Genomic DNA, 24,675 nt, shown 5'->3' with positions numbered 1-24,675 from the left:
TCGGCGTCCTCTGCAGCTGCGGGGCACGGCCCGCTGTGGGCTTGCAGCGTTCCGTGGTGGGCGGGGGGCCGGGTGAGGGCAAGGCAGTTCCTTCTGGTTCGCTCCCCGGCCCGTGGGCTTGGGAGTCGGCGGTCGTGGGTTCGAATTCCCTCTCTGCCACTTGTCAGGTGTGCGCAAGTCACTTCTATGTGCCTCAGTCACCTCGTCTGGGAAATGGGGACTAAGACCGTGAGCCCCACGGGGGACAACCTGGTATCTGCCTGAGTGCTTAGAACAGTGCTTGGCACACAGTAAGCATTTAAATGCCATAATAATGTTGGTATTTAAGCGCTTATTATGTGCTAAGCGCTGGGGGAGATACCGGGTGATCCGGTTGTCCCCCGTGAGGCTCACATTTAATCCGCCTTTTACAGATGAGGTCACTGAGGCACAGAGAAGTGACCTGCCCACAGTCACAGCTGACAAGTGGCAGAGCCAGGATTCAAACCCGTGACCTCCGACGCCCAAGCCCGGCTCTTTCCACTGAGCCACGCTGCTTCTCTCGTTATCATCTCTCCCCCGCCCCCAGACACTACTTTCTTCAGGCCCCACACCCTGGCCTTCACACTTCGCCACGGCTGGAGCTCTTTCTCCGCTCCTAAGGAGCACCCCGAGTTCTGCAAAGGACAGGGGAGAGGATGGGAGAAAGAAAATAGTAGCCCAACCTCCTGTCCTCCAGTGTCGGGAAGGGGGCTCGGTCTGTGGCAACCTGGGGGGGGCCGGGGGCGGTGCGCTAACGCAGCAGGCCGTTGCGATAAGAGCTCATCTGTTCGTGTTTTCGGGTTCCACCTCTAAGAGGCAGAGCTGTAAGGAGAGGCCCTCTCGGGCAGGTGAGAGCGGCTTGAACGTACGCGACCTAATTCCGGTCTCTCGGGCCCCACCGCCCCCTCCGGAATCCCCATCTCCTCGACACCCCCCCGCCCGCTCTCCCGGAGCGGGGCGCTGAGGGGTGACCGCTGCCGGCAGGAGCGTGACGGAACGGGTAGAAAGCCTCGGGGCCCGGGTGGCGTAGGCAGCGAGGGGCACGGAGGGCCGAATCCCCTCGGGGCGACCGCTCCCCCCCCGTGCCCGCTGGTTCTAGGGCAGTGGCACCCCTCCCACCCCGGCCTCGATAACAGGCTCAGCCCACCGAGAAGAGGAGATCCACCGAGGTGGGGAGAGGGAGGAAAGAAACCAAACCACCTTTATTGGGAAGAGCCCGTGGGGGGGGGGGGGGGAGGGCGGGGGCCGGGGGAGAGGGACCCCGGGGCCCGGCCCGGGCTAGGCGTAGTACTGTAAGTTGGCTTTCTTCTTCGCCTGGACCTCCAGGATCCCCTCCATGTAGTCCTCGTGGGTCAGCTCTGTGGCTCCTCTCCGCAGCGCGATCATGCCCTGGGGGCGGGGAGAAGCGCCGGGGTGCCGAGCGCCATCCCGGCGGGGCCGGGGGGCCCGCTCACCGCACCCCTCAGGGACGGGAAGCTTGGAGGACTCCCGGGCTTCTCCCTCCGCCCCTTCCCCGTTGCAGCTGTTAGGACCGGGCCCCCCCGCCCGCCCCCGGCCCCACGTGGAAACGACCCCTAAAGCCCCGGGGGCCGCGGCGGCCCGGGAGACTCACCGCTTCCACGCACACGGCCTTACACTGGGCCCCGTTGAAGTCGTCGGTGCAGCGGGCCAGTTCCTCGTAGTTTACGTCAGGGCTGGGGGGGGAGAGGAGCAGAAGAGAGGAGGGGCCGCGTTACCGTCCCTGCCCTGGAGCAAAGGTCCAGGGCCTCGGGGTGGAATCCCACCCCCGACAACCCCCCGGGGGCCAAGCGGAAGATCTGGCTGACGTCCGGATCGAGACGTAGTTCTGGAGAGGGAAAGAGGGAGAGACGGCGCGTGTGAAAGCGCGCACGCGCGTGCTCGGGATTGGCCGGGGCACCCTGAGCTGTAGTTTCTACGCGGGAAACCCAACTGTACTTTCCAAGCGCTTAGTCCGGTGCTCCGCCCACTGTAAGTGCTCAATAGATACGACTGAGTGAATGAAATGCCGTAGGTAGGCAGAACAGGGCCCCGAGCGGGATCGATGTTTACATCGGGCTGCCACTGGAAGCAGTGAGGAAAAAATGGGGTGATGAGTTCTTTACAAAAACAGGGTAAAGTATTTTTCTCCCCACAGGGAGCATCGTGGCCTAGGAGAAAAAGAAATAATAATAATAATAATGTTGGTATTTGTTAAGCGCTTACTAGGTGCAGAGCACTGTTCTGAGCGCTGGGGGAGATGCAGGGTCATCAGGTTGTCCCAAGTGAGGCTCAGTCTTAATCCCCATTTTACAGACGAGAGAACTGAGGCACCGAGAAGTGAGGTGACTGGCCCAAAGTCACAGCTGACAGGTGGCAGAGCCGGGATTAGAACCCACGGCCTCGGACTCCCAAGTCCGGGCTCTCGCCTGGGAGTCGGAGGACCTGGGTTCTAATCCCGCCCCCGCCGGATGGCTGTATGACCTTGGGCCTGCTCTGTGCCTCAATTTCCTCATCTTACAATGGGGATTCCATCCCTGTGCTACCTGATCAACCTACCTACCCCAGTGCTCAGAACAGCGCTTGACACATACCAAGTGCTTACCAGATAGACTACTACTACTAACCACCACCCCCAAAACGTTGAGAGGAACAAAATAATTCCACTTCAGAAAGGGGGCCAGGCGGAAATAGATTCGGCTCCGGGGGCCCCCACTCACCTGACGTTCATTTTCCGAGAGTGAATCTGCATGATCCGAGCCCTGGCCTCCTCGTTGGGCATTGGGAACTCAATTTTGCGGTCCAGGCGGCCAGAGCGTAACAGGGCAGGGTCCAGGATGTCCACCCTGTTCGTTGCGGCTATTACCTGACGGGGACACGATCACCGGACTGAGCCCGTGCGGGGGCCGCCCCGAGACGGCCCCGCGGGCTGCCGGTTCCCCACCCGGCCCCCGGGCGGAAGCCCCAGGCCGCCACCTCTCCCTCCTTGCCGGGAGAGGCGGACGGCTGAAGCCACCCGGAAGGGGGGCACCGCTTCGTTCCGGCTTCGACGCTCTCGGCGCGGACGCTTCTCTTTTCCCTCGGGCTCTGCTGGAACGCGGGGGCCGGACGGCCCCCTCCCCGGCATCGAGGGGCGGACTCGGCCCCCGCCTGAGGGCGGGCCGCAGGGGGCCAGGGGGCCCCGTCGGCGAGTCCGGGTGACGAGTGGGGAGAGGGGAAAGCCGCTCTTCTGACCGACGGGAGACCGGCTCCGGGCCGGCCCGACGCGCCCGGCCGAGGCCGTTTCCAACGCCTCCCTTCTCCCTGGCGCTCGGCCCCGGGCTCGTCCGTACAAGCGGGCCCCCTCCGATGCTCCGGGCCCCGCGCCCCCGTGCCGGGCCCGCCCGGGTCCTCCTCTACGGCCTCGCTACGGCCCCTCCCCCGGACCCCGCCGCCGTTCCCCTGCCCCGGCCTCCCGCTGGCCGCCGGGGACGGTGGCCCCGTACCTTGACCTGTGTGTTGGGCTGGAATCCGTCCAGCTGGTTGAGGAGCTCCAGCATAGTCCTCTGCACCTCTCGGTCACCAGCCTTCTCACTGTCGAACCTGCCGTGCGGACGGCCCCGGGGCCCGGCTTGGGTCAAAGCCGGCGCCGCCCAGGGCCACGGCTCCTCTCCCTCCCGGCCCGAGACGGGGTGGGAGGGGGAGGCGGCAACTCTTACTTGGGTCGCTGCTCGACCTTCCCCCCGGGGTGAAGCCAAGCCCCGGGAGTGAAGTCCTCCAGCGAGCCACATCTTGGCACCGGAGAGGAACCCTACCCCGGGATAGGGAGCACGGGCCCGGGAGGGAGAGGACCTGGGCTCTAATCCCGGCTCCGCCCGTGGTCCGTCCGGTGACCTCGGACGGGTCATTTCACTTCTCTGTGCCTCAGGTACCTCATCTGCCCCACGTGGGACACGGACTGGGTCCAACGTGACTACCTTCTGTCTACCCCAGCGCTTACTTCGGTACCTGGTGCATAGTAAGCGCTCAACGAGCACCATTTAAAAAAGAACAAAACCCGAAGCCCTCCACTCAAACCTGCTCTTCCCCAGGCCCGCCTGGGTGGAGAGACGGTGCCGACGGAGGCCGGGGGGTTTATTTTTCGGCCCCGCCCCCGCCGGACCCCCGCCGTCGGGGTCTCCGAGAGAGCCCCGCGGCCCGGCCCACGCTGGCCCATCCCGGCCCGGGGCTCACCGCTTGGTGCCGATGGCGTCCAGCTCATCGATGAAGATGATGGAGGGGGCCTTCTCCTTGGCCAGAGCGAAGGCGTCTCGAACTAGCTTGGCTCCGTCGCCGATGAACATCTGAACCAACTGGGGACCGGCCAGCTTCAGGAACGTAGCCTGGTGGGAAAAGGGGGAACGCGGGGGGAGTCGGCGGGCCGGCGTCCCGCTCTGCCCCGGACCAGGCTCCCCCTTCACCGGCCCTCCCCGTCCGCGGGCCGGGCCGCCGGGCCGCTCACCTTGGTCTGGGCGGCACAGGCGCGGGCTAACAGGGTCTTCCCCGTGCCGGGGGGGCCGTACATCAGCACTCCTTTAGGGGGTTGGATCCCCAGGTTCTCAAACTTCTCCTTGTGGTTCATGGGCAGCACGATAGCTTCCACCAGCTGCCAAAGGAGAGGAACAGGTGGGTGGGGCCCGTCTCTGTGCTCCTCAGGCCCAGCTCCCCGCCAAACCTTCCCGGGATTTACTCTCTCCACAGTCCCCCGTGCCGAGTCGCCGCCGATAAATCCCACCAGTCCAACCGGCCGGTCTGCTCTCCTTATCACTCACTCCCGAAGTGAGTCTAGGACCCCGCTCCTCCGCCGGCCCCTCCGCCCCCTACCCCGCCTCTTCCCACTCACCTCCTGGATTTGCTTGTCCAGCCCCCCGATGTCACTGTACTGCTCTGTGGGCCTCTCGTCCACCTCCATGGCCTTCACCCGCGAGTCGTACTCGGTGGGCAGGGTCTCCAGGATCAGGTAAGAGTCCTTGTTCACTCCCTGAGGGCACACAGATCTGAATCCTCAGCCTCCACCCAGAGCAGGTTTGGAACAGGGAGCAGCAGCAGGCCAAGGAAAGGACACCAAGCAGCGAGAACACAGACCCACATCTCGGCTGGACGGAGAGCGGTCACGACCCGGTCCGGGCGACATTTGATGGAGTGACATTCATTTGGAGAGGGGGGATGAAATGAAGCCGGTTAAAAGGGACTGCGTGGACACCCTCGGAAGCCCATCCGGGTGTCCTGGGGTGCGGCTGCAGGGAGGCGGTCGGGACACTGAACCAAAAGGCATTTTACTGCATCTGGGGTGGGGACGATGACGACAACGAATGGGCAACAGTCGATCACGTCAGTCCCCGGGGGGGAACGTTGGGGGATTCAAGCAGGACTGAACCCCTGGCAAGAACTAGAAATACTCACCACCAGATCCCCGGGCTTTAGTTTCTCTGCATCCACCAACCCAATCACCGGCAGGAAGTATGTCTAGGAAAGGGGTTTGAAGACACGGCTCCACGTCTGTCCCAAAGCCTCCCCTCGCCTCCCCAGATACCTGGCGTCCTCCCTTTCCGATTCTCGGTATGACGCGATCCCCCGGCCCCCTCACCTGGCGTGTGGAAGTTTTGATGACGGCACACTTGCCCTTCCGCTGGGAGTCGAGGTCAATGTTCGCCCCATCCTCTTCTTGGTCGTTGGGGTCAACATCCAGGAGCTGGGAGAGGAGGGGGCTCCGTGAGGGGCCGACTCCCAGGCAGTGACACTCGCTGCCCTTCCGCCAAAGCCACCCTGGCCCCGAGAGTCACGGCGGGAGATGCTTCCCTCCGCTCTCTAGGCAGAAGGGTTCCACCTCCGCTTCTCCAAGCGGCCACCACGATGGGATCGAGGGCTCAACCCACCAATTCTCTCTGGGGGGGGAGGTGACCGACTTACGCCGGAGTTCTTTATCTGCCGGAGCCTGACGTCCGCAAGGAAACACAAATTCCACCTCCCACGTGAGTATACCATGGCAAAGGAAAATAAAAAACCGCTAAAAGTCCGACAACGTGAGTCGGTTGCAGACGTCCCCACCCGTTCGACCGCCGTGGGCAGAGCACATCTCCAAACGCTGTTATACCTTAGCCTCCCCAGTGCTTAGTGCAATGCTCTGCACACAGTAAGCGCTCAATCAATACCACGGTTGGACTGATTGGTTAATTATCCCATCGAAACATGTTCCCAAACACCCCAAGCCGTCTTTGGGCCCCTGGAAGCTCCCATCTTTCCCCCCACTCATACACACACCTCGATGACGTTGGAGACCAGGTAGGGCAGGGTTTTGTTGACTTTAATCTTCTCGCTGTTCTCTTTGATCTTGTCCTTCATGGCCTGCAGCTCGTGGGTGACTCGAAGCACTTCGCTCTTCATGATCTGCGAGAAAAGGCAACGAGGAGTCACGTCCCCCCCGGCCCAAAAAAGTCAGATTTCCCCAAGCCCCTGGATCTCTGCAACCGGAGAGGAGCAAGTGGCATCGTGCCAGCAGCCTTCCTATCCCTCAGCAATGTAGAAAAATCACTGCAGATCGGTCGACTTTATGGCCGAAACTCCTGGAGAGCCGAAATTGGTCTGACACTAGCGTGCCTACACAGAGTGAACGTTTATTATGTCTGAAACCACCGATCAATAGAGTTCCTAACAGAAGAGTAGGCAAGAGCAGCACGGCCTAAGATCCTGGCTCTACCCCTGGCTCTGCCAAATAGCTGCGGTTGGACCTTGGGCAAGTCATTTCTCTGTGCCGCGGTTCTCCTGTTCTCCTTCCTATTTACACGCGGAGTGGGGACCCAATTAACTCGGATCTACCCTAGTGCTTAGAACAATGTGTGACACGTAGTGAGTGCTGTATTGCACTTGTACCGTACTTTCCCAAGCGCTTAGTACAGTGCTCTGCACACAGCAAGCGCTCAATAAACACGACTGAATGAATGCCTAACAAATACCATAAGAAAAAGAGACACCACCCCCCCAGGGCTGAGCGATTTGCAGGGCTGGAAGGGATCCTGCCCACTGCACAGAGAGACAACTGTCACTCAACCGTCCATCCACTGTCGTATTTATTGAGCGCTTATTGTGTGCAGAGCACTGTATTAAGCACTTGGGAAGTACAATTCAGCAACAGAGACAATCCCCGCCTACAACGGGCTCACAGTCGAGAAGGGGGGTGACAGACATCAAAGCAAGTAAACAGGCATCAGTAGCATCATTATCAACAAAGAGAATTATAGATACATACAATTCATTAATAAAAAAATCCCCAGTCATATTCATTGAGCGCTTACTGTGTGCACAGCACTGTACTAAGCGCTTGGGAAGTACAATTCAGCAATAGAGACAATCCCCGCCCACAACGGGCTCACAGTCGAGAAGGGGGGGTGACAGACATCAAAACAAGTAAACAGGCATCAGTAGCATCATTATCAATAAATTATAGATACATACAATTCATTAATAAAAAACAAACAGAATTCTAAGTATAAATGCGCACACATATACACAAGTGCTGTGGCCCGGGGGGAGGGAGGGCACAGCAAAGGGAGAGAGTCGGGGCGATGGGGAGAGGAGGGGGAGCAGAGGAAAAAGTGTCAACATCACCTTACAGGGAAACTAGTACTATTCATTCTTCTGCGCCCTCAAACCATACAGCTTGGCAGGTTTGGCCACTTGTCTGTTGTGTGACCTTGGACCAGTCACTCCACTTCTCTGGGCCTCAATCCCCTCATCTGTAAAATGGGGATTAAGACTGCAAACACCCCATGGGACACCATGGACTGTGTCCGACCTGATTACTTTTTTCCAGACTGCGAGCCGGCTGGTGGGTAGGGACTGCCTCTATCTGTTGCCGAACCGTTCTTTCCGAGCGCTCGGTACGGAGCTCTGCACACAGGAAGCGCTCCATAAATACGACGGAATGAACGAACCTTGCCTCCGGTGGGGAAGGGATGGGAAAGCAGCTCTCCTCACCTTAATCTCGCTGTCCAGCAGCCGGGTCCGTTGGATAATTTCCTCTGTGGACATTTTGAGTACCTCCTCCCCGATTCCATCTTGCTGTGAAGAAAGCCCAAGCCCAAGTCAGCGGTGCGGGCCCCGACAGCCTCGGGACGGTCCGGCCTCCTCTCCGGCCTCCCCAGTCTGTCCCCAAATGGACCTCCGCTCCTCCAGCCCCGATCTCTTTCCACTGCCCTCCCTAAACTCTCTTTCCACTTATAATAATGTTGGTATTTGTTGTTTACTATGTGCGGAGCACTGTTCTAAGCACTGGGGCAGGTACAGGATCATCAGGTTGTCCCACATGAGGCTCACGGTCTTCATCCCCGTTTTACAGAGGTGACGGAGGCCCAGAGAAGTGAAGTGACTTGCCCACAGTCACACAGCTGACAGATGTTGGTATTTGTTAAGCGCTTACTATGTGCCGAGCACTGTTCTAAGCGCTGGGGGAGACGTAGGGGAATCACGTTGTCCCACATGGGGCTCACAGTCTTCATCCCCATTTTACAGATGAGGGAACTGAGGCCCAGAGAAGTGAAGTGACTCGCCCACAGTCACACAGCCGACAAGTGGCAGAGCTGGGATTCGAACTCATGAGCCCTGACTCCAAAGCCCGTGCTCTTTCCACTGAGCCACGCTGCTTCTCTATAGAGCCAGGTTTCGAACCCATTACCTCTGACTCCAAAGCCCGGGCTCTTTCCGCTGAGCCACGCTGCTTATGTGTTTAACCTTCATTATTATTATTATTCCCTGGGTCTCAGTGACCTCATCTGTAAAACAGAGATGGAGACTGTCTCGCGGGGGACAACCTGATTCCCTTGCATCTACCCCAGTGCTTAGCACACAGTAAGCGCTTAACAGATACCACAATTACTATTATTACCCTCTGGGCCTCAGTGACCTCACCATATGCAACTATGCATAAATACCCGATTACCCTGTAGCTACCCCAGGGCTTAGACCAGTGCTTGGCACAGAGTAGGTGGTTAACAAACGCAATTACTATTATTATTATTCCCTGGGCCTCGGGGACCTCATCTGCAAAGCGGGGATGGAGACTGTCCCACGGGGGACAACCTGAGCAGCCTGTATCCACCCCAGTGCTTGGCACATAGTAAGAGCTTAAGAAATACCACAATTACTATTATTATTCTCTGTGCCTCAGTGACCTCATCTGTCAAAGGGGGATGGAGACTCTCCCACGGGGGGCATCCTAAGCAGCCTGTATCCACCCCAGGGCTTAGACCAGTGCTTGGCACACAGTAAGCACTTAACAAAAACAATTACTACTATTATTCTTCGGGCCTCAGGGACCTCATCTGTCAAATGGGGATGGAGACTGTCCCACGGGGGACAACCTGAGCAGCTTGTATCCCCCCCCCAGCGCTTAGAACAATGCTTGGCACACAGTAAGTGCTTAAGAAATACCACAATTACTATTATTCTTCTCTGGGCCTCGGTGAGCTCATCTGTCAAATGGGGATTCAGACTGTGAGCCCCACGGGGGACCACCTGTTCACCTTGTATCTCCCCCAGCGCTTAGACCAGTGCTTGGCACCTAGTAAGCCCTTAACAAACACCATCATACTATTATTATTCCCTGGGCCTCGGTGACCTCGTCTGCAAAATGGGGATGGAGACTGTCCCACGGGGGGCACCCTGATGAGCTTGTATCTTAGACCAGTGCTTGGCACCTAGTAAGCCCTTAACAAACACCATCATACTATTATTATTCCCTGGGCCTCAGTGACCTCATCTGCAAAATGGGGATGGAGACTGTCCCACGGGGGGCACCCTGATGAGCTTGTATCTACCCCAGCGCTTAGACCAGTGCTTGGCACCTAGTAAACGCTTAACAAACACCATCATACTACTATCATTCCCTGGGCCTCAGTGAGCTCATCTGCAAAATGGGGATGGAGACTGTCCCACGGGGGGCACCCTGATGAGCTTGTATCTACCCCAGCGCTTAGACCAGTGCTTGGCACCTAGTAAACGCTTAACAAACACCATCATACTATTACTATTCCCTGGGCCTCAGTGACCTCATCTGCAAAATGGGGATGGAGACTGTCCCACGGGGGACAACCTGATTGCCCTGCATCCGCCCCAGGGCTCAGACCAGGGCTTGGCACCTCATAAGCGCTTAACACCATCATATGACTATTATTCCCTGGGCCTCAGTGGCCTCATCTGCAAAATGGGGATGGCGACTGTCCCACGGGGGGGGGGGGGGCAACCTGAGCTGGTGTCCCTCCCCCCAGCGCTTAGAACAGTGCTTGGCACACGGCAGGCGCTTAAGCGATGCCATCATAGTTACGGGGAGCTGGGCAGCGTCGTGTTCGGGTCCCTGGGCGCGTCCGTGAGGCTTTTGGGGGTCCCCCCGGGTCCCGGGCCTCACCTCCGCCTCATCCCACACCGACGCCATCTTGTCCTGCCGACTCACTCCCCCGCCGCCCCCCCCCCACTTCCGGCAGCAGATTCAACACCGGCCGCCGGCCGGGCCCGGCCCCTCGGGACCCCCTCCCATCCCGACGCCTCCTAACGTCCCTCCCTCCACAAGGGAATTGTTTCCCTTCCCGCTCCTCCGCCAGCGACCTCTCCCCTCCCCATTTTCCCGCCGGATTTGCCCGCGGCGAATCTGCCGCTTCGAATCTCGGGCTCGGCGTCCGTCACGTGACCCCGAGACGCCGGGCCCCGGCCGGGCTTTTAGTCATGGGGGGCCGCGAAGGCCTCTGGGAGTTGTAGTCTTTTCCCCCTTCGACAGAACCGGAAGCGGCTATTGGCGGGTGGGGCGGGCCGTTCGGTCCTTCGTTCGTTCATTCATTCATCTATTCATTCCTCCCTCCATCCATCCATCCATTCATTCATCCATCCATTCATTCATTCATCCATTCATCCATCCATCCATCCATGATGATGATGATGATGTTGGTATTTGTTAAACACTTACTATGTGCAGAGCACTGTTCTAAACGCTGGGGTAGATAGAGGGTAATTAGGTTGTCCCACGTGAGTCTCACAGTTAATCCCCATTTTACAGATGAGGTAACTGAGGCACACGCATCCATCCAGCCAGCCAGCCAACCACCCACCCATCCATCCAACCATCCATCCATCCATCCATCCATCCATCCATCCATCCATCCATCCATCCATCCATCCAACCACCCACCCACCCATCCATCCAACCACCCATCCATCCATCCATCCATCCATCCATCCATCCATCCATCCATCCATCCATCCATCCATCCATCCATCCATCCATCCATCCATCCACCCACCCACCCATCCATCCATCCATCCATCCACCCAACCACCCATCCATCCATCCATCCATCCATCCATCCAACCACCCATCCACCCATCCATCCATCCATCCATCCATCCATCCATCCATCCATCCATCCATCCATCCATCCATCCATCCATCCATCCATCCATCCATCCATCCATCCATTCATTCATCCATCCAGTCATTCATCCATTCATTCATTCATCATTTCATCCATCCATCCATCTATCCATCCATCCACCCACCCATCCATTCTTTCATTCATCAATCCATCCATCCATTCATTCATCCATACATTCATTCATCCATTCATTCATATTTATTGAGCACTGACTATGTGTAGAGCACTGTACTGATCAGTTGGAATGTACAATTCGGCAACAGATAGAGGCAATCCCAACAATGGGCTCAAAGTCTAAAAGGGGGAGACAGCAAAACAAAACAATAATAATAATAATAATAATAGTGGCATTTATTAAGTGCTGACTATGTGCCAAGCACTGTTCTAAGCGCTGGAGGGGATACAAGGTGATCGGGTCGTCCCACGTGAGACTCACAGTCTTCACCACAGGAAAATGGGGATGAAGACAGTGAGCCCTATGTGGGACAACCTGATTACCTTGTTTCTACCTAGCGCTTAGAATAGTGTTTGGCACATAGTAAGCACTTAACAAATACCAAATTATTGTTATTATTAATCCCCCTTTTACAGATAAGATAACTGAGGCCCAGAGAAGTGAAGTGACGCCCAAAGTCACGCAGCTGACAAGTGGTGGAGCCGGGATTAAAACCCATGACCTCTGACTCCCAAACCCATGCTCTTTCCGCTGAGCCACGCAAGTAGATAGGCATCAATACCATCAAGATAAATAGAATCATAGCTATATACACATCATAACAAAATAAAGAGAGTAATAAATAATATAGGCAAATATGCACAAATGCCATGGGGAGGGGAAGGGGGAAGAGCAGAAGAAGGGAGCCGGGAGAATGGGGAGGATGAGCAAAACCTGGGCCTGGCACTAGGTTTTTTTGGGTTTTTTTTAGTATTAGTTAAGTGCTTACTATGTGCCAAGTACTATTCTAAGTGCTGGAGTAGATATAAGGTGATTAGGTTGTCCCCGGTGGGGCTCACAGTCTTCATCCCCATTTTACAGATGAGGGAATTGAGGCACAGAGAAGTTGTGACTTGCCCAAGGTCACCCAGCTGACAAGTGGCGGAGTCGGCATTGGAACCCAAGACCTCTGACTCCCAAGCCCGGGCTCTTTCCACTGAGCCACGCTGCTTCCCTTAAACCTTGCCTCCAGTGGGGATCGATTGAGGATCGAATCCTTATCAAAACCCTTCGAGTCTGCCCTGCCACAGAATAATCAATGATTGTATTTATTGAGCGCTTACTGTTATTAATGTTACTTACTGTTTATTCATAATGTGTATATATATCTAGGATTCTATTTATCCATTTTGATGGCAGTGATGCCAGGCTACTTGTTTTGTTTTGCTGTCTGTCTCTGCCTTTTAGACTGTGAGCCTGGGGTTAGGCAGGGATTGTCTCCGTCGGTGGATGAATTGTACATTCTAAGCGCTTAGTACAGTGCTCTGCACACAGTAAGTGCTCAGTAAATACGACTGATTGAATGAATGAATGAATACTGTGCGCAGAGCATTCATTCAGTCAGTCGTATTTATTAAACCCTCCTGTGTGCAGAGCACTGTACTAAGAGCTTGGGAAAGTACAACACAGCAAAAAAGAGTGACAGTTTCTGCTTACAATGAGCTCCCAGTCTAGAGGGGGTGGGTAATTACGATATTTGTTAAGCGCTTACTATGTGCCAGGCACTGTACATCATCAAGATCTGCCCTTTCCTCTCCTTCCTCTCCATCCAAACCGCTTCCTTGTTAGTGCAATCGCTCATCATATCCTTTTATTCATTCATTCAATCGTATTTATTGAGCGCTTACTGTGTGCAGAGCACTGTTCTAAGCGCATGGAATGTACAGCTAGGCAACAGATATCCCTGACTGGATTAATAATAATAATAATGCTGGTATTTGTTCAGCGCTTACTTTGTGCACAACACTGTTCTAAGCGCTGGGGCAGATACAGGGTCATCAGGTTGTCCCACGTGAGGCTCCCAGTCTTCATCCCCATTTTACAGATGAGGGAACTGAGGCACAGAGAAGTTAAGTGACTTGCCCTCAGTCACACAGCCGGCAAGTGGCAGAGCCGGGTTTCGAACCCATGATTTCTGACTCCCAAGCCCGGGCTCTTTCCACTGAGCCACGCTGCTTCCCATTACATCAGCCTCCTTTCTGACCTCCCAACCTCCTGCATCTCCCTACTTCAGTCTCTTCCTCACTCTGCTGCCCGGATCATCTTCCTGTAGAAACGCTCTGGGCCTGTCACTCCCTTCCTCAAAAATCTGCAGTGGTTGCCTATCAACCTTCGCACGAAACACAAACTCCTCACTCTGGGCTTCAAGGCTGTCCATCCCCTTGCCCCCTCCTACCTCACCTCCCTTCTCTCTTTCCACCGCCCACCCCGCACGCTCCGCTCCTCTGCCGCCCACCTCCTCACCGTCCCCAGTTCTCGCCTATCCCGCCGTCGACCCCTGACCCGTGTCCTACTTCTGGCCCGGAACGCCCTCCCTCCTCACCTCCGCCAAACTAACTCTCTTCCCCCCTTCAAAGCCCTACAGAGAGCTCACCTCCTCCAGGAGGCCTTCCCACACTGAGCCCCCCTTTTCCTCTGCCCCTCCTCCCCTCCCCATCACCCCTTCTCCCTCCCTCCGCTCTACCCCCTTCCCCACCCCACAGCACTAGTGTATATATGTACATATTTATTATTTTATTTTTCTATTGATTCTATTAACGATGTGTATATATCTACAATTCTGTTCATCTATTGTGAGGTTATTGATGCCTGTCTATTTGTTTTGTTTTGTTGTCTGTCTCCCTCTTCTAGACTGTGAGCCCGTCACTGGGTAGGGATTGTCTCTATCTGTTGCCGAATCGTACCTTCCAAGCGCTTAGTACAGTGCTCTGCACACAGTAAGCGCTCAATAAATATGATTGAATGAATGAATGAAGTTTGGGATCAGGGATGCTCAGCGCATCATTTGTACTGGGAGAGAACTGGTAATAATAATAATAACAACGGTATTTGTTAAGCGCTTACTATGTGCCAAGCACTGTTCTCTAAGTGCTGGGGTAGATACAAGGTAATGAGGTCGTCCCAGGTGGGGCTCACAGTCAATCCCCGTTTTACAGATGTGGTAACTGAGGCACAGAGAAGTGAAATGACTTGCCCAAGGTCACCTAGCTCTGCACATAGTAAGCGCTCAATAAATACTATCGAATGAATGACAAGTGGCGGAGTCAGGAATAGAACCCAAGACCTCTGACTCCCAACCCTGTGCTCTTTCCACTAAGCCATGCTGCTTTGCCACTTCTTGTGGGGGAAGGCCTGGTTTTCCCAGGTTTACAGTGAACCCATTTCCCGACTGCTCCTGAATGGAAACAGACCCTTTCGGATCAATTTCTTTCTTTTCTTTAATTTTCAGCACCGAGCCTCCCTCCACAGCGGCGCCAGAATTTACGTGGACCCAGGAGGGGAAGATAAAGGCTCTGAGAAAGGTCTGGCTCAGATGGCTTCAGGATCCGGACACCAGGATAGAACGGGAGACTGAAAACGCCCTGAGATGGTCTGCTCTAATGCTCCATGCACTTGTCGGGACTTCTCGATTCTTGCATGAGCTGTCTTGGGATACACTGATCTAGCACCCCCAATTTTGATGGTGATCCTGGAGTCCCTTACTCTCACCCAGAGACCTAATAATAATGACAAATATGCCATTAAGCGCTTACTCTGTGCTGTGGAAGAAAAACTTCACCGACTCTGCAGTGTGTTCAAGCAGGCGTTAGAGACTCGTCTTGTTGCGTTTTGTTCTCTGTCTCCCCCGTTTAGACTGAGAGCCCGTTGTCGGGCAGGGATGGTCTCGATCCGTTACCGAGTTGTACCTTCCAAGCGCTCAGTACAGCGCTCTGCACATAGTAAGCGCTCAATAAATACGATCGAATGAATGGAGACAAGTTTATTAGTACAAAAGCTTCTTCTAGCACTAGTAGGGAGTGGTTGTCGACAGAGTTTCTCCTTTGAGGCAAGGCCAGCTTTGCTCTAAGCACTGCAGAGCTTCTTTAAATATAGCTGGTACAGCATCTAATTTAATCAGAGAGTACAATAAATGCATCAGGATAGGCAGCAATAACTCCTCGGAGCGGGTTTTTCCCATCCAGCCTCTATCTCGTTCTCAAGGTGATTAAACTCCACCTCACAGCAGGGCCTGGGCTCCCGATTAGGTCAAGGAGTAGCTTCATCTTGTTTTCCGCTTCTCCTTTCAGAAGACCAGAGGACAAAGGGAAGATGTGGTGCGAAGACTGAGAGAGAAGAGGGAGCCTTGACCATTGTGCTTCTCCGGTGCCAAGCGCTGAGGTAAGTGCTGGGTTGGGCACAACATCAGGGGGAAGAACAGTTATTTGATCCCCATTTTAAAGATGAGAAAACCGTGGCCCAGAGAAGTTAAGTGACTTGTCTTAGGTTACCCAGCAGGAAAGAGGCAGAGTCGGGATTAGAACGCAGATCCTTTTGACTCCTAAACCCGTGTTCTTTCCCGGTTTGCAGGCTAGGGAGAAGCCGCTGAAGACTGTGAGCCTCACGTGGGACAACCTCATTCCCCTGTGTCTACCCCAGCGCTTAATTAGAGAAGCAGCGTGGCTCAGTGGAAAGAGCACGGGCTTTGGAGTCAGAGGTCATGAGTTCGAATCCCAGTTCTGCCACTTGTCAGCTGTGTGACTTTGGGCAGATCACATAACTTCTCTGTGCCTCAGTGACCTTATCTGTAAAATGGGGATTAAGACCGTGAGCCCCACGTGGGACAACCTGATTACCTTGTATCTATCTACCCCAGTGCTTAGAACGGTGCTTGGCACATTATAAGCACTTAACAAATACCATCATCATTATTATTTTTATTATTACAATTCAGCAACAGAGATAATCCCCGTCCTCAACGGGCTCACATTCCTTCAGTGGGGCTGGTTCTCCGAGTTTGTCTGAGCCACAACACTGTGGAACAGGGACTGTATCCGACCCGATGATCTCGTATCTACCCCGGCCAGTGGATTATCCCAGTGCTTGGCACATAGTAAGCCCCTCACAAATGCCACGGTCATTATTATCATTCTTCTTGGGTCTGGGTCGGAGGTCTGGGCAGAGGGGGGCCCCCGTTTCGGGGAAGACGGCCATCTCAAGTCCATGTCCAGTTTGGTCAGCCTGGCCCCAAGGAAGCCAGCTGGAGGGTCCCTCCAAGCCCCGAGGAGTTGAGTCAAGGCACCTCGAGACGCCAGGGTGGACAGGGTTGGGGGGCACCGGGGAAAGTTCAGGTCACTGTGGGGGAAGGCGGAGGAACACTGGGTTAAGCGGGAGAAGAGGCTTGGTAGCGGGGACACCTGGCGAGGTACGTGACAAACGTGTGCGTGGGCGGGAGAGAGGACGGTTAGGAGTAGGAGGTTGTAGAGAGGTGGAAACCAGGAGAGGCCGGCGGAAGGTCGAGACGGTTTGGCTCCCCTTGGCCGCTTCTAAAACGCATCCAACCCCTGGAATTCAAGAAGAGATTTGTCCGTGGGAGAGCCGAACTACAGCCCCTAAACACAGGGCCAAGGAGATGAGAATAGGCCCGGGAAAGAAGCGGAGCACCAGAGTGAGCTCGCTTGCAGCAGAACATGGACCTCTGAGGGGAGAGACGGTCAGAGCAACTGAGGCCCAGGGATGGCGAGGGCCGGGAGATGGGGAGTGGCAGGGGTGGGGAATGGGGGGCGGCTGGGGGCGGCAGGGACGCCCCTCGCTCACACGAAGCCTGGCTTCACAGAGGAGCGCCGACAGTTGGGGCAGCCGCGGGGTCCTTTGTTCTGGAGGCACCTGTAAGAGGAAGAGACGCCGTTCATGCCAGGCAACCCCCATAGCCACGGGCCTCCTCGGCTCCTCATCCCCTTGGGACCTCTCACCCCTGCCCTCGGGCCTCCGAAGGGGCCCCTCCCCCCAGGCAAACCCAGGCCGGGCTTTTCCGAGGCCCGGCTGCTCGGCCCTGGGAGACGGGTCAGGGCAGCGGACATTCAGAGCGGAGCGGAGTGGCGAGTTGAGGAGGAGGCCCGGAGCGGCCCCGGTCAGCTTGGGCAGGGCAGGTTCGCCCCTCAGCAATGGGCCACGCTCCCCCAGCCTGCCAGGCTCCACTAGGGCCTGGTGGGGCACAGGAAAGGCCTAAGGAACCATCTGCAGGCTGGCGATAGGCTCGTGGAAGCAGGGGAGGGGAGGTCCGGAGAGGTCCGCCGTCCCGGGGTGAACGGATCCACCCAAGCGGAGGAGTCCCGCGGGCGGACGAGGGCACTGTCTCTCTCTCTCGGTCTCCTTGGGGCGACTTCTGAGCCTCAGCCCTGCCTCGCGGGACGGGATGGAAGGGGACGACTTCCTGCATTTCAAGGCGAGCGAGGCCAAGGAGGCCGGACCTCTCCAGGCTTCAAGGAAAATCGGGATCCCGGAGGCTCCGTCCTCCCTTGTCCGCGGCTTCCCTCCACCTCTCTGGGGATGGGCACGGTCTCGACCCCCGAGGCCGCCACAAAGAGGACACCACCCTCACCTGGCCCCAGCCCTGCCTCAGGTCCCACAGGTGCTCACTTGAGGTGGAAGAAATGTGAGCAGGGCAGAGCCTGCAGCCGGCTGTTCCTCTCCCCGATGGATTCCCCGCACAGCCCGCAGTACAGCTCCGTCTCTTCCACGCACTCGTGGAAACGGACCACGTGAGCCCGCAGCTCCCGCTGCTGCCCTTTGCTGCGGTAGATGCCCTCGCTCAGGCAGTGCAGCTTCAGCTGGCTCAGCTGGGCACGGGGTGGGAAGGGGGGGGGGAGCGGCAAGGCGGTAGAGACGACCCGGGGATGGGCGGGGGGCAGAGGGGTCGGGTGGCAGAGACGTGGGGTCGGAAGGTGGTCGGGTGAAAGAGGAATGAGGTTGTGGGGTGGGGTGGAGTGGCGGAGAAGTGAGGTCAGAAAGGGTCAGATATGAGGAGGCATCCGGGACACAAGACTCGACACTGAGCAGGGCAGAAGTCCAGTTCGTTCGTTCGTTCATTCATTCGATCGCATTTATAGAGCACTTACTGTGTGCAGAGCACTGTACTAAGCGCTTGGAAAGTACAATTCGGCCACAGATAGAGACAATCCCTACCCAACAACAAGCTCACAGTCTAGAAGACGGGCTCACAGTCTACAGCTATCTGGGCACTTTCCTCCCTCGACTAAAAGATTCTTTCATTCATTTAAGTTACCTCATCTGGAAAATGGGGATTAACTGTGAGCCTCACATGGGGCAACCTGATTACCCTGTATCTACCCCAGCGCTTAGAACAGTGCTCTGCATATATTAAGTGCTTAACAAATACATTATTATTATTTAATCTTATTTATTGAGTGCTTACTATGTGCAGAGCACTCTACTAAGCACTTGGGAGAGTACAACACAACAGACACATTCCCTGCCCACAGTGAGCTTTCCAAAGTACTTTAGAAAAGCAGCATGACACAGTGGATAGGGCACGGGTCTGGGGGTCAGAGGAGCTGGGTTCTAATCTTGGCTGTGCCACTTGCCTGCTGCGTGTCCTTGGGCAAGTCACTTCACTTTTCTGTGCCTCAGTTCCCTCGTCTGCGAAATGGAGATTCAATACTTTTTCTCCCTCCTACTTAGACTGTGAGCCCCATGTGGGACCTGATTATCTTGCATCTACCCCAGGGTTCATCAGCAGAGCGTTTGGCACATAGTAAGCGCTTAACAAATACCACGATTAAATTGATTATTTTCCAATCAGTCCAGCTCCCCGTTTTGCCCTTGGGATACATACAACATGAACGGGACCACGTGTGTTGTGTCAGTCACCTGCAGTTATTGGATGCTTATTATGTGCAGAGCACTGCAAACTTAGCACTTGGGAGAGCACAGTAGAAAAGATTCCTCTCCTCAAGGGTGCTCAATAAATGCTGTCCATGATGGATCAGGGGTGTTCTGTCAATCAGTTGCAGTTATTGGGCACCTACTGTGTGCAGAGCACTGAACTAAGCACTTGGGAGAGTACAATAGAGTTGCTAGACATGATTCCGGTCCACGAGGGTGTTCAAATAAACACTGGCCACGGTGGAAGTGACTGATTGAGTCTCCTAAAGAAGCAACTAATAATTCCCTGAGCCAGGTAGTGTGCAGGCCAGCGAATTGGAGCGGTCTCTAGAAGATGGACGGGGACAAATCTTCGGGAGATTGAATGAAAAAATATCTCTGCTGTACACACACATTCAAGCAATGAGTGCGCACATGCACACATGCACCAGAATAAAGGGATTTGTAGAAAGGCTGTCTCCTGCCCTTCTTCCCCAATTTATTTCTCCCCTCACTGGCTGGACCACCAACCCTAGCCCTAAGTAGGGTGGAGGCGGATAAGTTTCTTACCTTGTTCCCCAGCCCTTCGGCTAGATCCTGGGCCTTCTCGATGGCATCCAGAGCCTGGGCGGAGGGGCAGAGGGGCAGATCTGTGGGCTTGGGACCTCGGGAGTAGCCCCGATTGGACAGAGGGGCTAATGACACGACATGAAAATGGCCCGGTGGGGAGGCGGGGGGGTGGGATGGGATTGAAAGGACCAGCTGTCTCCCAAGAGGAAGAGGGAGGCCTGCCGAGGAAAGTCCAGGGAAAGGAGTCAAGTCATTATAATGTTATTTTCCAAGCCCGCGGCTGGGGCGTGGGCAGAGCACGATCTAGGGCCCGGTCTGGCCTTCCACCCGCAAACCAAGGGCAGGGGGACCACAGCTACTTTGCTACCATTAAGTGGTCTCCAGGGCCCCCCAGTCGATCATGCTTGTAGTTGAAGTCTGCCTCCCTGCTTCTCTCCTAACCAGTGGCTTTGACAGGATGCAATTCTGGAACTGGACTATAAACCATCCAAGCCCTGAACACCTCCATCCACCCCGCCAGGGTCTGCATCGGGTTTGGGGGGAGGGGCCGAGGAGGCGGGGGCAGGAAGGGGCAGTGATAAATGGGGAACATTTACCTTCTCCGGGTCTTTCTGGGTCACCCAGCACTTGGCCATCCCTAGCAGCACCTGCACCTGCCCCAGGCGATTCCCGATCTCAGTCATGATGCTCATGGAGGAGTCGTAGCGGGGGAAGGCCGTCTGCATCTCACAGGAGGAGGAGGGAAAACCGTGAGACCCAGGCCGGGGCCGGGGTGGTACCCTCCTCCTCCTCCTCCTCCTCCTCCTCCTCAGCCCTGACCACTCTATCCACCTCCCACCCCATTACCCATCAAGTCGGGCCAGCTCCCATACCCAGCCAGGGAATCCCAGACCCAGAAGGTATCTGTTCCAGCACCCGGTCCCCAGACAGGGGAATAATTAATGGAGGTACGTCTATTCTTTCCTCCCGGGTATACGAGGATGGAGTTCAACGATTTTCCAATTTCACAAGTCGTTCCCTTGACTGTACATCTCGGGGGGCAAGTTGGCTTTGTAAATAATTGCATCGCGTGACCGATTCATGTTGAGCTTCTGGTCACCTGTGACCCCCAGATCTTTTTCTGTGGCACCTATCTCTGCTGGACCGGCACTGTTTCCTTTTCACGCCCCCTGCCCTCTGTCCCCAAGGCCGGCACCACTGGGCCGCGACCCTCCGGCAAACAGGCGCGGCCGCTCTCCCGCCTCGTCAAGAGGGATTTCACTGGGACGTAATCCGAAGCCACGCTGGGAGCTACGCCGCGTCCGTGGCCTCTCCCCGCCTACTCAACCTGCCTTCCCAGTCCCACCCCAAGGCTCCCACCTCCAGATCCCGACGGCTGCGGTGGATGTCGGCGAAGCAGAGCAGACAGAGAGCTTGGAGGGGCCGGTCCCCGTGCTGGAGGGCGATCTTCATGGACTCCTGCGAGGGCAGATCCCCGTTCGGTTGGCTCAGGAGAGGCTCTCAGCCCGGCCCAGCCAAGAGAGTTCCCCTCCCTCCATCTTACCCCCTGATAACAATAATAATAATAGTAACTGTGGTATTGGTTAAGCGCTTCCTCTATGCCGAGCGCTGTACTAAGCACTGGAGTGGGTACGAGATAATCAGGTCCGACACAGTCCCTTATTCCTCTTCGGGGTTGTAGTCAAAATAGGAGGGAGGCCAGCTCTGGATTCCCCATTTTACAGATGAGGAAACTGAGGCCCTGAGAAATAATGTGATTTGCCCAGGACGACACAGGAAGCCCGTGGCAGAGTCGGGATTAGGACACATCTTCCGCCTACCAGATCCTGGTTCTCCTTCCCCTAGGCTACGTGGCTTCCCTCCTCTTCTTCCAGTTACCTTTCTACCAAGTACCACTTCTCCACACCCTTCTCTTCTACCCTGTCAGTGGCACATTTCGACAGAGCGGGAAATTTGGGGCTATAAAGTGAGATTCCCTTGGAAATGGGTTGTCCTGTCCACCTAAGAATGCCAGCTTGTTCCAATTTCGTCAGTCTTGGTTGGTTCCTTCTCTGGGGAGTCACAAGGACAGAGGACAGCAGAGAGCCCTGGCCCCTCCAGAGCAGGGATCCCGTCCACTCCATTTCACTCTCTCGAGCGCTCAGCACGGTGTTCTGCACCCGGTTAGTGCTCGATAAATAGCACTGACCGATTGATCGATTCCTAGGGGAGCATCACTCACAGGGGTAGACTGCGAGCCCCATACTTCGATCTGTGAGTCCCACGTGGGACGGGGACCGTGTCCGACCGGATTAACTTGTATCTACTTAGTGCTTAGAACGGTATTTGACACAGAGTAAGCACTTAACCAATACCCTTTTCGTAATTAAAATTAATAATGAACAATTGAGGAGTCTTTGTGGCCTCTGCTTGGTCTCCTGGGGTGAGATACTCATTCAGTGATATTTATTGGGTGCTTACTGAGTGCAGAGCACTGTACTAAGCGCTTGGAATGTACAATTCGGCAACAGATAGAGACAATCCCTGCCCAACAATGGGCACAGTCTAAACATATTTCCATTAGTTAAAGGGAAAATATTGTTGACCATCCCCGGGTGACTTCCTGTCTGCCCCTTTCCCAAAATTCGGGGTCCAGCCCGGCCCAGGCCCATGGCCTACCTCACAGCACTCCATGGCATCGCCCAGGTGCCCCAACTTGCGATAGGCCACCGCCATGTGGTACTGGCTCATGGCCCGATACTTGAGGCTCCACCCCGCGCCGTAGTCGTTCACCAGCTCGGCGGCTTTGCAGGGGAAGAACAGGGCCTTCTCGTAGTCCTGGAGCCGGAAGGGGAAGGACGGGGCGGCAGCCGGTGAGGGCCGCGGGGTTCCTCGTGCTCTTCGGCGGGGAATATATTGCTTCCTTCCCACCCGGGCCCTTCACTCCGCACAGCGAGCAACAGGGATCGTGCCTACTTACTCGATGGAACCCTCTCAAGTGCTCGGCAGAGCGCTCTGCCCACGTTAAGCGCCCAGTAAATACCATCGGTCGATTGATTTCCCTGGGATCACTCGCTGGGAGCGGAGCGCTGTCCTAAGGGCTCGGGAGACCCGTTCCCTGCCCACAAGGCGCTTACGGTCTACGTCACGAGTGGCGACTGCTGGGAATGGCCGCTCTTGCCTAAAGCCGTATCTTCCCGGGCCGCGCCTCCTTCGCACGCCAGGGTGATTCCCGGTCTTCCCACCCTCAAGACGGCCACCTCCTCCCATACGGGGAGGCCCGCCTCTCCCACGTCCAGGAGCTCCCCAGAAACGTCGCCCGACTCCTCCTGCGCCCCTCGGGGTGCCCCTCTCCGGCGGGAGCCCTTCCCCTTCCGCTGCCCGCACCTTGACCTGAGAGTAGAAGTTGCCCAGGCTGCAGCAGACCCGGCACTCCAGCATCTTGTCGTCGTTGTTGTGGGCGTAGCGCAGGGCCTTCTCGAAGCACTCCAGGGCCTTCTGAAAGAGGCTGAGGCCCAGGTAGGCATTGCCCATGCTGAGACTGACCTGCCCGTTGAGCGGCAGGCTCGCCCGCGGGCCCTGCATGTTGAGGCAGGTCTTGCAGTAGGAGATGGTCTTCTGGAACTCGCAGAGCTTCTCGTTGCTGCGCGCCAGGTTCAGGTAACTCTCCGTGAGGTAGTCGGGGTCCTCCAGCTCCCGGGCCGTGTCGATCTGGACCACTGCGAACTACCCACCAACGGACCGCTCCCCTCTTAGGCGGAGGCCCGCCCGCCGCCCGTTCTGCTCGGCCCACGGGGACGGACCCGGCGGGGCGGGGGCGGGGAGAGCCAGCCGGCCCGAGTGATGGGGGAGGGATGGGATCTGCGGCCTGGGCGGCCAGGAGGAGGTCGGGGCGGGGGGACGGGACAATTCACGGAATTTTCCCTCAGGTGGACCATTCTGGGGAGGGCAGGGCTGGAGGTAGAGGGGCTGTCCCAGTCCCGGCTTATCTCCCCTCACATTCCGGCTTCTTTCCCTGTTCCTCCGACTCCCTCCCCTCCAGGAGCCCCGGACGGCGGTGGCCGATTTCTGCCCCTGTTTCTCGAGCGCTTTGGGAAAGACCCACCTCCCGCCCCCTAAGGAGGCGGGGGGCCTGCGGTCCTCCTGGACGCCTCCCTCGACCCACCTCCGAGCCCCCCAGCGGGGCCGCTCCTCACCTTCAGCATCTCTTTGTAGCGCCCCATCTCCGAGTGGGCCGTGACCAGGCAGCCCAGCACCCGGAATCTGCCCAAGGGGTCCGTGCTCTTCTCCAACACCTTCGTCCAAACCTGCAACGCCTTCTCCGTCTGGTTCGACTGGTACAACTGAAGCCCTTTCTCGATCTGCTGCTTGGTCTGATCCTGCCCCATCGTCTGCCCGCCAATGTGGAGCCGCAGGGGGAGGAGCGCAGTCCTTACAGAGAAGCAGGGCCGGGGAGAAAGAGGGTCGGGGCCATCGGAGGCCCGGGGTGGGGTCGACGGGCTGTCCCTGCCCGAGGCACTAGGATGACCGGCCGAGGGGCGTGGGCTCCCCACCGGGCCGTAGGAAACAGAGACGAGAGGGCCCGGGCCGACGGAGCCGGATACCCCTGGGAACGAAGCCGCCCGCAGCCTCCACCTCCCTCCCAGCTGTCCCTGCCAGTCCAGACCATGTGGCCACTCGGGAATGTCGGCCCCAAGGTCACGCGCTCCCCTCGGTCCCGAGAAACGGCTGCCCGAGAGGCATCGGTCCTAGTCTCCTCAGAAGGCAAGGAGCGGTCGGTCTTAGGGGGTAGGGCACGGGCCTGAGACTCGGGACCTG

General features: G+C 56.6%; 2 protein-coding genes across 4 annotated transcripts; both read right to left on the bottom strand.

Moving 5' to 3' along the window:
- Positions 1-1,201: 1,201 nt before the first annotated feature.
- Positions 1,202-10,507, bottom strand: PSMC3 (proteasome 26S subunit, ATPase 3). Its single transcript, XM_029061744.2, has 12 exons — positions 10,436-10,507; positions 8,011-8,094; positions 6,298-6,423; positions 5,624-5,728; positions 5,440-5,502; positions 4,880-5,017; positions 4,499-4,642; positions 4,231-4,379; positions 3,504-3,600; positions 2,739-2,884; positions 1,634-1,715; positions 1,202-1,410 (listed from the first exon to the last, which is right to left on the bottom strand). The coding sequence occupies exons 1-12, from the start codon at positions 10,460-10,462 to the stop codon at positions 1,300-1,302; spliced, it is 1,272 nt and encodes a 423-aa protein (XP_028917577.1). The 5' UTR covers positions 10,463-10,507; the 3' UTR covers positions 1,202-1,299.
- Positions 10,508-16,345: 5,838 nt separating this feature from the next.
- RAPSN (receptor associated protein of the synapse) lies at positions 16,346-24,494 on the bottom strand. Of its 3 annotated transcripts, none has more exons than XM_029059471.1 (9): positions 24,054-24,494; positions 23,245-23,583; positions 22,537-22,695; positions 21,238-21,336; positions 20,475-20,597; positions 19,879-19,932; positions 18,064-18,263; positions 17,242-17,310; positions 16,346-16,988 (listed from the first exon to the last, which is right to left on the bottom strand). In XM_029059471.1, exons 1-9 carry the CDS (start codon positions 24,243-24,245, stop codon positions 16,889-16,891), a joined length of 1,335 nt encoding a protein of 444 aa, XP_028915304.1. In that variant the 5' UTR covers positions 24,246-24,494; the 3' UTR covers positions 16,346-16,888. The 3 variants fall into 3 exon arrangements, with proteins under 3 accessions (XP_028915304.1, XP_028915306.1, XP_028915305.1); XM_029059473.1 differs by having other exon boundaries at positions 18,064-18,216; XM_029059472.1 differs by lacking the exon at positions 16,346-16,988 and having other exon boundaries at positions 17,238-17,310.
- Between the last annotated feature and the right edge of the window lie 181 nt (positions 24,495-24,675).

This window comes from Ornithorhynchus anatinus, chromosome 3 (genome assembly GCF_004115215.2).
Source record: "Ornithorhynchus anatinus isolate Pmale09 chromosome 3, mOrnAna1.pri.v4, whole genome shotgun sequence".
Taxonomy (NCBI): Eukaryota; Metazoa; Chordata; class Mammalia; order Monotremata; family Ornithorhynchidae; genus Ornithorhynchus; species Ornithorhynchus anatinus.
The sequence above is the reverse complement of the archived record's forward strand: the minus strand, read 5'-3'. Positions and strand labels throughout refer to the sequence as shown.